The sequence below is a fragment of the Cnephaeus nilssonii genome, assembly GCF_951640355.1.
Source record: "Cnephaeus nilssonii genome assembly, chromosome: 8".
NCBI classification, from domain to species: domain Eukaryota; kingdom Metazoa; phylum Chordata; class Mammalia; order Chiroptera; family Vespertilionidae; genus Cnephaeus; species Cnephaeus nilssonii.
This window is the reverse complement of record NC_137079.1, coordinates 50,866,810-50,881,343: the sequence shown is the minus strand read 5'-3', so window position 1 is coordinate 50,881,343 and position 14,534 is coordinate 50,866,810. Positions and strand designations below refer to the sequence as shown.

At 36.5% G+C, this 14,534-nt stretch overlaps 1 protein-coding gene across 1 annotated transcript in view; it reads right to left on the bottom strand.

Moving 5' to 3' along the window:
- Positions 1–1,570: 1,570 nt before the first annotated feature.
- LOC307104565 (succinate dehydrogenase [ubiquinone] cytochrome b small subunit, mitochondrial-like) overlaps positions 1,571–14,534 on the bottom strand; it is a gene marked incomplete at both ends in the record, with an annotated part of 106,090 nt that continues 93,126 nt past the window's right edge. The window contains one exon of the mRNA XM_079779485.1: positions 1,571–1,992. Coding sequence (XP_079635611.1) covers positions 1,571–1,992 — 422 coding nt within the window. The remainder of the gene's footprint in view (positions 1,993–14,534) is intronic.

Below are 14,534 nucleotides of genomic sequence, written 5' to 3'. Positions count from 1 at the left end.
CAGCCGGGGGGGGAGGAGAAGGGAGGAGCGGAGGCGGGGCCGGGGGAGAAGGGAGGAGAGCAGGCAGGCTGGCGGAGAAGGCGGGGCGGGGGAGAAGGGAGGAGAGCAGGCAGGGCGGGGTAGAGTGCAGCAGGAAACCCTATTGCAGGATTTTTCCTGCAATGGGAACACTAGTTTCAATATAAAAGGATCATAAAGTTGCCTGGCCAGCATGGCTCAGTGTTTGAACCAAGAGGTCACAATTCAATTCCCAGTCAGAGCATATGCCTGGGTTGTGGGTTCCATCCCCAGTGTGGAACGATATAGAGAAGATTAGCATGGCACCTGTGCAAGGATGACACACAAACTCGTAAAACGTTCCATATTTTAAAAGAAAGCGGGGGTGTGGGGGGGGAGAGTTTTGTATGGATTCAAGCAAAGAAGAGACATGCTTTCTCCTCAGTTTTTAGTAGATTATTCTGGTTGCATTGCAAAGAAGAGACTATCAGCAATGAATGACAGAAGCATGGATACCAGGTAGGCACTTTTGCAAAAATCTGGGTGAGGTATTGCACTATCCAGACTAGGATGAAAGCATTAGAGGAGGAAATTTGAAGGTATAAAGTACATGGACCATAAGCCCAATATTGTAAAAGTTACATAATCTCTTCTAGTTTCAGTATCCTCAACTATAAATTAAGATTGTATATGCAAAAATGAGGTAATATATGTAAAGTGTAAGAAAAAAATACTGAGGTAGAATACAAGTTAAACATTATTTATTTATTTATTTATTTATTACACAGAATTTTACTTAAAAATTTTTTTTTCCACAGAATACATTTCACATTAAAGATTCTTACAGTGGGAAAAATAACAATTTATTATTTAAAGTTTTATATTTGTGGATATTATTTTGGGACAAGTAAAATGAACACATTTGAGGAGTTAAGTCTCAGTTTTGAACATGTAATATTTTGATACCTTTACAGATGTACCTCTTCCCTGCATGAAACTTCTCTATATTCAGAAGTTCTCCGGGCTCTTTTTTACCAGGACTTAGAAATTAGTAATGTGAAACATCAGCATTTCCTAACTTTAAAGTTTCCCAAAGACTTATAACCATCAGTGACTGGTATCAACTAAACAAAGGGGGAAAGTTTTCAAACATTAAGTGCTGCATAAGTTTCTGCAGTCTTTTACTTATGAATTAATAGCTTTTCCTCTCTCCATAACTCCGAGGACAAATATAGAAGTTTTATTAGGTATTGATAGTAATAAAGCTAATTCCCTTTAACAGCTTGGTAAATTAAAATGGGAAAGCTCATATATAATGTTCAGTTATATTGTGAGTCTTGAGAAGCTGGAGGACAACCTCATTCACTTGTCAGAATGTGGGACTCTGTCTCATGATTTCTTGGATACAATTCCTCTCAAACCTTTTCTTCACAGATTAAATTTTAAAACCAGCCAGGTGATTAGGAGAAGAGATTTATCTCACCAGTGGACTTACCTGTTACTTCCTCCTTATTGTGAGATGAATGGCATGACAGAGCAGAGGCAAAGAGGTGTACAATCAATTTTCAAGGTATTAAGTCAAGAAGGTCAGAGCTTCCACAGCATGGTAGTTGAAATAACAAAGCCCAGCAAAGGTGAAAGCCCAGAGTGCCAAGAGGCCTGCCTTGGCAGCTTTCTGCAATGCATCCTTTTGAACATAGTCAATAACAACTTGTCCCAGGCACCAGTGACTATGGAGAGAGAGGAGCGCAGCCAGGGAGTAGTCCATCGCAGAAGAAGGATTCAAATACACAGCTGGAAGTAGGCCCAGGAGCAGAACACTGACAACCCTCTCACCAGTCCAGTGGAGAGACGCAGCCTTGGAACCAGAATGGTGGCTGGGTGACCGGTGAATGTGCTGTATCCCACACCATCCTGGGGTATGTTGGTCCTGAAGAAATGCCGAGATTTGAGCAGGTCTGACCACTGGGGTTAGGAGGAAGAGAGCTTGGCCTCCTTGGGCACCACAGAGGACACTTGAGTTAAATAATTTATTAACTTTGTTTAATATTGGGTGTGGATAAAAAAGAAGATGAAATAAATAAGAAAGCTAAATATGATAAATATACTTAAAACAACTGAATTGTACACTTTTTTTTTTTTGGTTTTGTTTTTGTTAATCCTCACCTGAGGATATTTTTCTATTGATTTTTAGGGAGAGTGGAAGAGAGAGGGAAAGAGAGAGAAACATCGATGTGAGAGAAACACATCGATTGGTTGCCTCCTGCACGCTCTCGGACCCAGGGCCTGGGCCGGGGAGGAGCCTGCAACCAAGGTATGTGCCCTTGACCAGAATCGAACACAGGATCCTTTGGTCCGCAGGCCGGCGCTCTATCCACTGAGCCAAACCGGCTAGGGTTGAATTGTACACTTTTAATCAGATAAATTTTACAGCATGGGAATTATGTCTCAGTAGTAAAATGAAATAGAAGGAATTGGGAGGGGGTTAATACTTTTCTGAATGTTCCTTTTTATGTACATTTTTAAAGCCATATTAATGTTTTACATACTAAAAAGAAAAGAAAAAGAAAAAAACCTAAAAATGGAATTCAAATATAAATAAACAAATCACTCAATTTCAAGTGAATAATATGACCATACTACACAGAAGAAGAGAGGAGCGATTAAGGTAACTTTGGAACACAATATTTGGCTACCTGACTCTAAGGTTAAAGCCAGAAAGACGGTAACCAAATACTGTACTTCAGTCAGTACACTTGTAACTAACAAATGTGATTGAACAATTTTGAAATTATTTTAGTATATCCCAATATTGAACAAATAACTAAATATATGTGGCTAAATAAGTTAGAGGTAGCAGTCTAAACACTTATATAGCTTTAGATAAATATAGCACTAAAGAGATAGATATATAATAATAAGATTTTAAAACAAAATAGTAAATATTATTTTAACTTTTATTCTCATAGTTTCAATTACATTTTATTTTTCATGGTCTACATTTCTCCCACTTGTCTTTAATATTTAGCAGTATTTTTATGGCACAAAATCACTTAACAATGACATATATTTGATGACTATTTAACCACAAATCTTTTTGTTATATTACTAGAATTTACATTTCTACTCACTGAAATACATGGGATTTTATTTATATATCACTACAATATATAGTAGAGTATAATGAAAAGCTAGCAAATATGATGTCAGTTATATTTCATACTTCTGTGATTTTTAAAATCCAGAAATGATGATTTCAGAGAGGAAGGGAGTGGGAGAGTATAAGTCTTTCTCTCTTTGCCGTGACCAGCACAGCTGGAGTCCTGAGTAGGGATGACGGGATTGAGAAAAAGAAAGAGACAGACACAGAGACAGTAGGGAAAGCTGGGACCAGGTGGGACGCTGCCCTCTGATGGAGGGAGAGTGACCCAGAGCTGGTGCAGCGCCTTAATTATATACAGCATGATTCCAGGAAGCTTTGCTAGAGTTTAAGACAAAGGAAATTATGTGAAATCATGGTTAAAGATCAAGCTGTAATTCTTCATTCTTGTGGCTTCTTTGTAATTGTCACTCCTGGCTGAGCCCAGATAATTGTATCTGTTCCTTGTGCCTGGCTGAACTTAGATAATGAAACCCACCCCCTGGCACCTGAGCTAAGGGTCAGGCTGACAACATACCTGCACAGTATGTTTCCAAGATGTGGCTCTGCAGACGCCACTGGACTCAGCCAACAATCAGCTTATGTGCCTTCCCAGGCGCTTTCTACAGGAGAGATAGATAGAAACATCAATGATGAGATAGAATCATTGATCAGCTGCCTCCTGCACGCCCCACACTGGGGATCGAGCCCACAACCCAGGCATATGCTCTGACTGGGAATTGAATTGTGACCTCTTGGTTCAAACACTGAGCCATGCTGGCCAGGCAACTTTATGATTCTTTTATATTGAAATACTTGGGGTACAGGTCTCAAGTGTACAACTCAATAAAACATCATCTCCACACTACATCGTGTGCCCCTTGCCACAAGCACACTCTCTTTCTGTCCCCATTCCCCCTTGCCTTTGCCCACATCCACCAACCCTCCACCCCCCCTTTCCCTCTGTCTGTGTCTATTACAAATGTGTATAATACCGAGTGCTGGCAAGAATATAGGTTTATAGAAACATTTATTGAAGAAAAACTTATTGCAAACTAAAATAAAATAATTTTCTGACACCACTTTGTCCAATCAGAAAGGCATATGCTTTATACTCATAATTCCTATTTCTGGACTTACTTTTTAGTGAAATTCTTATACATTTGATTAGTAGGTATACACAAAAATATTCACATTATTATGGCTTTTGGTAACAGGTAATTGACTAACCTAGAAACCTATCATTAGATGAGTAAAGAAGTAAAATTTGGTTGATGTATATTGTGAAAAACTGCAAAAATTGGAAAAAAAATTAGATATTATTAGAGCTACATAGTTTCTATAAATGGCTGGCTGGAAAATATGAGATTTATAACAGTGTCTTTTGTGTAAAATATAATCAAATAGCTGTGAAAAATGCAAATTCTATCTAAAGTCCTTATGAGGGGAGAGAAGTAAGACTTGGAAAGAACAAAACTTTTACAAAAAAAGAGAGAGAAAAAAGTAGCAGGAGCCTAATGTTGCCTACTGATGCTAATCTTCTTTGAATTGAGGATTATGATAAGTTAATGTTACACACTGATGTCTAATTAAAACATAGTCACCACCCAAAGAAAATATCAGTATTTCTGGTGTTTTTGTTAAAATCATTATTGTACAGATGTTCTTTTCTAGTTGTTGAAATCAAAATTGTATTTGATAATGTATTTATTTGATGGTTTCCAACTATTCATTGCTTAGTATTTAAAAACTAGAGAAGAGCCAATAGAAAATTTTATTTTTTCCAAAAATAAGAATACCTATTAAGACATTTGTGGCATAAGACCCAGTTTTGATAAGAAAATATTTTTTCCTGGACTGGCACATTTTATTTATTATTATTTTTTAAAAATATTTTTATTTATTTCAAAGAGGAAGGGAGAGGGATAGAGAGATAGACACATCAATGATGAGAGAATCATTGATCAGCTGGCTCCTGCACACCCCCTACTTGGGATTGAGCCTGCAACTGGGGCATGTGCCCTTGACTGGATTCGAGCCTGGGACCCATCAGTCCACAGGCCAACACTCTATCTACTGAGCCAAATCAGCTAGGGCTGGAAAGGCACATTTTAAACTTGACTTTATTTTTTCAAAATAAATGATAATATTAAATGACATTTTTAGTGCCTGAAATATATTTGCTGGTGTGAAAAACAAAAACATCTTATATAGAATTTTGGTAACTTAGACTGGATTTAATTTTATCTCTTGGAACTTCATAGATAGAAAGTATGGCTAACATTTCAGGTGCTATTTTCATCAACCAACTAAGATGGAAAAATCAGAATTTCCCAAAATGTGATCCCATGGAACACAGATGCTTTCTGGAAATAAGTAATGTATATTTAAATTCCTTTGGGAAAATGAAATAGTACCTCAATTTCTGAATATTCAACATTATTATAAAACTAGAAGCCTAGCGCGCGATTGAAATTGCACGAGGAGGCGCCCCACCTCCCGCCGTGTGAGAAGGCACCCCGCGGGGGGCCGGGACCTGCGCCTGACTCGCAGTGTCCCCAGGTCCCCTTGCCTGTGTCCATTCCGGGGCTGTGGGGGGCCAGGACCCGCACTGCCCTGTCTCTGTCTCTGTCTCTGCTCTGGGCCTCACCTGCACGCGCAACCTCCTCTGGTCTGGTCCCGTTATGGAGTCCCAGCCTAATTTGCATATTACCTCATTATACTATAGATAATTCTTAAACTATCTAAATTAACCTATTTATACTTTTATAATGCATACCTTTTCAAATGCACTTGTTTCATTTACATTTATTCAATTATATTAATATTTTAATACCTCAGTATTTTGTATATATGAAATGTTTTAAAATATAAAAACTTAATAACTAAAATTTCAAATATTAAGTCAGAAGCTGATAGAGAAATATAATGAAAAGAATCACAACTAGCTCAGAGCACAGAAAAAGAAACTACGTAGATAATTTAAAGCTCAACCATCTCATTTGCAGAAAAAAAAACCTCGATGTTCCTATTCAATTCAAGGAATTTCAGAAGTATCATCTTCATATATGAAGGTCAACATATTTTATTTGTAGCTGCTTGCCCCTAGTATAATTCTTACTTCTTTGCTTCAAAGAAAAATCCATATATGCTATAAATCAGAGCTTTAGTAAATGACTAAATTTCAGCTACAGATTTATGAGATGAAAATATAACTATTAGTCACATACACTCAAGACACAGATCTTTTCTTCAGGAGATTCAACCAACTTACCTTAAAAGTTTAAATCATTTTGGAAAATTTTCTATATTTCATTAAAAAATGGAGTTAAAACCTTAAGAAGTATATTTCAACTAATTCAAAATTTGAACATTTGTAGTATATTTATTTTACACACAACTCTATTAAAGGGGATATTTAATAATTAATTAAAATTCAATCAAAAGAAATACTTAAGAGTTTTGTATTACAAAAATGTTTGATTGCAAATGTATTCATGCAAAATGTATATACATTTACTACTTGCAATTTTGATTATTTAAAGCATGCATTTCAATTTGTAACTTTAAAATTAATATTATGTAAATAAAGATTTCAATTGCACTCTATAAGCTTAAATTATTATATCTGTAGTTAAAATATTTCAGCTAATAAATTAAAGCTACTTACATGAATACATGGAATAATTACATTATTGAGAAGTCCAGGATAAGTTTAAAGTATTTATATCAAGTAGGTTTTTCTTATTAGATTTAAGAAAATTCAGCAAATGTACTCTAGTAACTTTGATTATAGATTATATGTACCTGAAATAGAAAAACTAAAATACAAATAAAATCAAAACAAAAACTGTTCCTGATTATATGCAATGCAATAGTAGAATTTTTAGCTGACAGTACTAGCTATGTTATTCTTCTACTCTATGTTTAGAAGCTTGAAAAAATATACTTTTTTTTAATGTGGGTATAGGCACAGTATTTTTTAAAATCTTAAATATATTCTACCTAGGTTATTTTGCTGTGCTTTCTCTTATGCATGCAGTTGATAAGTCTTACCTTTCCTATGATCCTAACCCTAGTATTAATAGGTGGTGAAAACCACGCTGCCTGCTCATACAGGGGGCTACCTGCAATATTAGTAGCCATCCTATAATGCCATTTCTCCAAGAATTAAAATAGAACATAGCTAGTTACTTAGATAGACAGATAGATAAGCTTTTAAAATATGGGAAACAACTGATTTCACTGAGTATAATACAAAGATGTGGGGGGAAATTTAAAACTGATCGGTGAGGTATTTATTAGTACTTTAATCCATTTTGAAATGGGGGTTCATATCTGAAAAGTTTTATTTTTTATGTTAATTCTATACCTAAAATTTATTTCTCAGGCTACCTTGCCAATTGGCTTCTGGCCAAGTTATGGTAATTAATTCATAGAGATGAGATGATTGGAGAAGTGGGAGGAGGAGAAACCAGGACATGTCTTTCGGGATTATGGTTGCTCTCAGACGTCTGCCCTCTACGATGCCACGTCCTACAGGGCAGCTCCCATCATGGTTCTAGTTCCAGGTGAACACGCGATATAAAATGGAAGTAGATTTTATGAGATAGTTTACCATGCAGATTGTGTTAGTGTGTAAAGCACCCCTGCAAACAATCCTGTGGAAGAAGAGAAAGGAAGCAGGAGTGGGCAGAGTGACTAGCTAAACTGTGATGTAGACCCAGCAACAATCTTGACTGATTGCATGGGGAGATTTGGAGCTATACCATTCCTTCAGTGTTATCCTGAATGGGCCAAGATGATCATTCTTTATGTGTTCATTTAATCAGTTATTGGATGTCGGTTTTGTGGGAAGAGATGTGAGTTTGGGAGAGAAAAGACTGGGCACCTTAAAAAATTCAGAAGGACTTTCAACTGAAGATAGTCTGCTTAGAGCCCATCTAGCATTTGGGACAACTGGTTCTTCACTGAAGGGAGATCTGGGGAATGGACCAGTGTTCAACAAAGACCACTTAGTGTCAGTTTTTCCGGAGTCCTGATAAACATCTCTTTCTGGAAGATATATAGGGAATGAATCATATTGGGTTGAACTACTAATCCAATTGCTGGTCTCAGGGCTAAAGTTGAAACAGATCCTTTTCTATCTCCTTCACCCATGCTAGACTTCCCCCACCCTAAGTTAGAACAACTGGTATGTCAATGCATTAGCTAGAGATGTAATCAAACCTTCATTTCTGTGAGATTTGAGCCCCTGGCAGCATTCCTTTCTCAGGATGCAGTTGCTATACTTTTGCATTTGCTGTCAAACGTTGGCAAAAGACATACAAGAGCTGCTCAAGAGAATCACCGGGGACCTAATACCTTCCCCATCCCTTTCACTGTGTGACTGCGGCCTTCTTTTCTCCTGATGATCAGAATCAATTCCCCAGCCTGGATGATGGCTCCTCTTCACACAAGGAATGTGATGTGTCCAACTGGCAATCGCAGCTTATGATTTACTCGCTCTCTTTATGCATCTTCTGGCAGTGGAGTTCCCCCTTGGGGAAGCAAAACATTCTAAATGTGCAGATCCTAAAATTATAGTCAGTAAAAGCGTACTGAGAATGTGGGTAAGTAGAGCTTCTCTTGCTTCCAATTTCTTGGTTCTTGGACCCCACAGTTCCTTCTGGAGAACTACTATATAAAAATGTATATGAAATTCATCTGCATATGTATAAGTACAAGTATATTACAACAGAATTCAATCTGTCCTGAAGGTTGCTCCATCTTACACAAGTATTGCCTGTAGGGTACATCTTCTGTGCACATTATATGAGGCCAAGAACTTCTGTATAGTGTTCTGGATCCCAAGGTCATGGGGCCACTCCCAGCAGTTGGAATAAAGTGAGAATACTGGACAGATATGATTGTAAGGGTGATCCCATGTTAAATCAAATAGTAAATAAGGCTCCAGATAGTTGTGCTGGCTGAGGTCCTGTGGGCAGGAAAGCAAGACTCATGCCTGCATTACAAGTGTTTCCCTCTGTGAGCATGAATCACTGTCTTAGATTGAAAAAGTGTACAGAAATAAAGTATGTTTTTGAGAGATGGTATCATATCAGGGACTCAGCATTGGTCCCCATTGCTGGAAGAGTTGTACAGTCAGCAGTAAGAAACCACAGTTCTTTCTGTTCTCTCATGTGAAGATACAGAGAGAATACGGTCGCCCCCAAGTCAGGAAGAAGGTTCTCACCAAGCATTCAATCTGACTGGGACACCTTGATGATCTTGGACCTCCAAACCTCCATAACTCTGAGAAAAAAGATCTTTGTTCTTTAAACCAGCCGGTCTATGGTAATTTGTTATATTAGTTCTAATAGTCTAAGACATCGAGGTACTTGAAATTATTTAGGTTTCTTTCTTGATTTATTAATGTTTTTATATTATCTTGCTTTGTATAATTTCTTTTAGTGGTTGTTCTAGGTATTACAATATACATAAAGAACTTACCACAGTTTACTGGTATTGATGTTCTTTTATGATCCTCTAGTTAAAGTAAATGTCAAAATCTAACTTCTATTAGGTACCTCTACTGTCCCAAATTTATAATATACCGTAATTATTTTAAGAATCTTTTGGCATACACTTGATACAAAATCAGATGTTGTTATTTTTACTTCAACCACCAAATATGATTTTGAAAACTCTTGTAAAGAATAGTCTATTATATTATCTTTATTTTTGCGGACTCCAGTGTTCTCTTATCTTCCTGGAATTTCAAGCCTTCTATTATCATTTCCTTTCTGTTCATAGAAAGGGTAGCCTTGCTAGTGACAACTTTTCTCAGTTTTGTTTCACCTGAGAATGTTTTATTTTGTTTCCATTCCTGAAGGACAGTTTTGCCAGACAATAGAACTCACAGTCAATGTTTCCTTTCTTTCTCCACTTGAAGCATTCAAGGATATTTCTTTTGACCTGCATGATTTCATATGAGAAATTCATTGTATCTGAAATGTTATTTTCCCTATAATGTATCATTTCTCTCTTACTTCTTCCAAGATTGTTTTTTGTTATTAGCTTTTTGTGTCTTGGCATGAGTTTATTTAGGTCTGTCTTATTTGACATTCATGTTCTTACATCTGTAGATTTACATATTTCACCAAATTTGAGGACTTTAAACCAGTATTTCTTTGAAAAAATTTTCAGCCCCATATTCCTTCTCCTTGTCATTTGGGATTTCAATGTTAGGAATGTTATCTCTTTTGTTATTGTTGCTCAGGTCTACTCTCTCTGTTCTGATTGGGTATGTTTAATTGATCTGACTTCAAATTCATTGATTCTACCAATTCTGTACTCTGTCATTTTTATTATATTACTAGAGGCCCAATGCACAAATTTTGTGCAAGAGTAGGCCTTCCTTCCCCCGGCTGCTGGCACCGGCTTCCTTATGGAACCCGGGACCTAAGCTTCCCTTGAAGCCCCAGCTTTGTCCGGAAGGTTGTCCAGAAAGATGTCCGGTCTAATTAGCATATTATGGTTTTATTATTATAGATAAGCACATTCATTTTTATTATTGTTCCGAATGTCATTGCATTTTTGGATTCTGTAATTTGCATTTGGTTCTTTCTCTATAATTTTTATGTTTTCTTCCAAGGTTTCCCCTTTTTTATTTTCTTTAAGAGAATAATAATTTTTTTACTAAAATAATTTTGTGATGGCTACTTTAAAATCCCAGTCAGATAATTCTAACATCTGATTCATCCATGAGGAGTGGGATGGAGCTCACTCTTTCATGTTTAAACATGAGGGCAGCAGGAGGGTGGTTTTTGTATTGTTGTTTGGCTGGGGTATAGTAGATATTGCCTAAAAAAATTTCTGTTCTGATAGGCCACCCTTTTTCCAGTCCTCCAGCTAGAGAGTAAGGCTTTTGATGGATTTTTTTCCAGTTTGTTTTAGTTTCTGGCTTGAGGTTTTCTGCAATGGCCAGTCCAAGATACATGAAGACAACAAGAAAACCAGGGACCCTCTGCAGAGTCATTCTTCAAATCACAGGGTTCCTTAATAATTCTGCTTCTTCTTTCCAATTTCCACAGTTATGCTTATTTGTTATCTTGACACTTTATTAGAACAAGAAGGACCTAGTAGAAATAGGGCTACTTCATTATATATATTATTGATTTCAGAGAGGAAGGGAGAGGGAGAGAGAGATAGAAACATCAATGCTGAAAGAGAATTATTGATTGGCTGCCTTCTGCATACCCCCCACTGGGGATTGAGCCTGCAACTCCGGCATGTGCCCTAACCGGGAATTGAACCTTGATCTCCTGGTTCATAGTTCGGTGCTCAACCACTGAGCTACACTGTCCAGCAGGGATACTACATTTTAGACAGCATTTAGTTGTCTATAAATCGCTGAGGATCAGGCCCCTCCTTACATAATGTCCTAACCTTGCCACTTACCACTTATTAAGGTCATTTTATACAGCTGGCTGCTATTTTAAGGGAACTCTACCATTTTATTGATTATTTGGAGGCAGCCCAGGGTGGGCCCCTTGCATTCCTACACATATTGTTGAATATGTCAATATTGCAAGGGCCTGACTACTTGCTAATCCTGGCGATTTCTCAGGATTGTTTATGCAGCTGGCAGTCTGAGAAGTGAGGTCACATTCCTTTCAATGAGCCACCTTCCTTCTCCTTGCCAATAACTTCAGTGTTACTGACTACTGCTTTTTTTTTTTTTTTTTTTTTTGGTAAGTATTTATAATTTGTCTCTGATCTAGGAGACTTCTGTCCTCTGCCAGCATCTAAGAAACGTCCCAGGCAAGTATATTTACTTGTAAGTTTGGTAAACCCAATACCCTGATAGCTGCCATTGAGCTTAGCTCCTTAAGAACTTCCTATATCATCATCCTTTGTTTATAGAGGAAAGCAGCCATGCTTTCTCACCCAAGCATTCTCCTTTGTCTTGGTAAATCATGTACTTTTGGTTCTTCTCCTGGAACATAATCATTTGTTATATTTTTTCAGCTTTACAAAATACATCTACTATAGCATGTCTATTTCTCTGAGCTTTTAAAATTTTTCTTCCACTGTCACAAAAATTCAGGTGTATCAACCATATTTAGTACTGGAGATCACATTTTCAATGCATCTAGGAGATATCTTAGCAATAACTTGGCACAATCTCTCCTGGAGTTCTTTCCAGAATTTCAAATCATGTTTCTTAGACAAGTTCTTCCAGTTTGGTAAACTATCCATTATAATGCTTTGTCCACCTGATCAAACCCCATTGTTTTTCCTGGTTCTTTCTAGTGCATGCCAGCTAGACCTTACAACTCTTTTGAGTGTTTAGTCCTTTTTCCTTACTATACCCAGCTCATCCCTGATTGGGTTAAATTGTCACTTAATCTTAGTCATAGACATTTTTCTCAGGAGAGAGTGTAAAGGAAGAATCTAGAAGCAAAGGAGCATGGTATCTTCTAGCAGAGAAGAAATTGTTGTATCTGCTCTAAAGAAGGAGGAAATACTAGCTCTTATTAATGAGAATTGGACCACTTTTTGCAGGCTCAGTGGACTCAGGAAAACCTGGTGATTCATAGTTTGTGGAACATCAACCAGATATCTGTCAACATATTTTGTGTCAATGTCCCATTCTTTTGTAACAAGGCCCTGAGCATGGCCCTTCCCTGGTTGGAAGTTTTATACATTTTGAAGTTTGGCTATTTTGTCCATTAAATTCTGCTTTTGATCCTCAGGGTTTTGTAGGTTTTTTTTTGTTTGTTTTGTTTTTTTTACCCTTTTATTGACAGGAATGAAAGCATCATTGTAAATTACCCAGGAGTTGCCTGGTTACACACTTAGCATTAGTTAGCAATTCATTCCTCTCTGAGATCCATTACATTTTTCCAGAGTTCAGTTGATTTTTGCAATAGGCATCAATTACTCATTTTTATATTTGTTCTACCCTCCATATTTCTCAAATACTTGATTTATCACACAAACTAATGATTTTTCTAACAGTATTTGTTATTATAAAAACCATGAGTATAAGTTTCAGTAGTTATACTGTCTCTTGTATAGAAACTGTGTACGCTATTCCTAGTATTGTTGATGGGCCCTCATTGTTAGAATGCCAGGGATCCCACATTATGGCTTTCTTTCTCAGATGGCTTCCAGTAGCAACTATTATAAAGTGGGTTACTTGAAAATTGACTTTTAGATGGATTTCAGCATGCATGTTGTTATTCTTTATTGTGTAGATTTTTGTGTGGTATGAGCACTTTTGGAAAAAAAAGTGAGGGAAGCAGGAGTGGGAAGAGGAAAAAATAAACCAGAGTTGCAAGGCCAAGGACAGCCTTGGCTTCCCTTAAATGGGGTTCTGAAGATAGAATAATTGATCTTTTCAGAGCTCACTGATTGGACCAAGATCAGTTGGAAAAATTAAAATTATTAGAATCATTTTTATCTTTTAATTTATAAAATACTTTACTAAGATTATTTGATGGTATGCTAAGTAAAATTTGGTTTTGTTTACAAGAGGTAATTTAGTTAGATGTATCTATTTTGGTATTTTGAATTCAACTCAGGATATTGAAAAATATTTCACTAATATGAATTATAAAATATGACCTCAGCTAAAGTCAGTCATCCAAATGAGACTCTTCTCATCAAATATATATGCTATTTTATGGTCATTACATAAGCAGGGTGTTTTGTCCTCTATTACTACTTCATTCTGCCCTGGGGAATCCAGCTGCCAAAAAATGTGTTATCATTACATGCATGTCAAAAAAGATAGTACACACTTCACTAAAATACACTCATTCAGCACATTTATTTGGCAACCTCGAGTTGCTACGTATTTAACACAACCTTGAAATTATCTGCTGCACTGGGAATTGAGAGCAAGATTTACTACAGTGGAAATCTAAACCTAATTCAATAATATAATTTGCAGCTTAATTCTTTAAATTCTTTTTTTTTGGTAGATTTCTTTTCTTGAGAAAATAAATTTACTACACTCATTCAGAATACTGTACTGTAACAATAGTGATTTAAAGGAATGAGTAATTGAATTAGGAAAAAATAAGAAAAATATTGATTCTTTCAGTTACATTTCAAGCATGGATTTAGGGGAATGTATAACAAATTATCTTTTTATTTGTTTTGCGGGCATTTTTGATTCATTCATTTAGACTAAATGGTTCTTTCTGAGTCAGCTCTAGAAAGTGCTTTCTTTTTTCAAGACATATTCAATTAATTCCAGAAATCATCCTCTGGCCATAAAAAATTTAATCTAATATATCAACAATAAAATATAACGACTCACTTTAAAGCTCTTTTTGATTGTCTTGCTTCCAAATGACAAAACATAGAGCTAAAAATATGCCTTAATGACCACTTTCTCATAAAA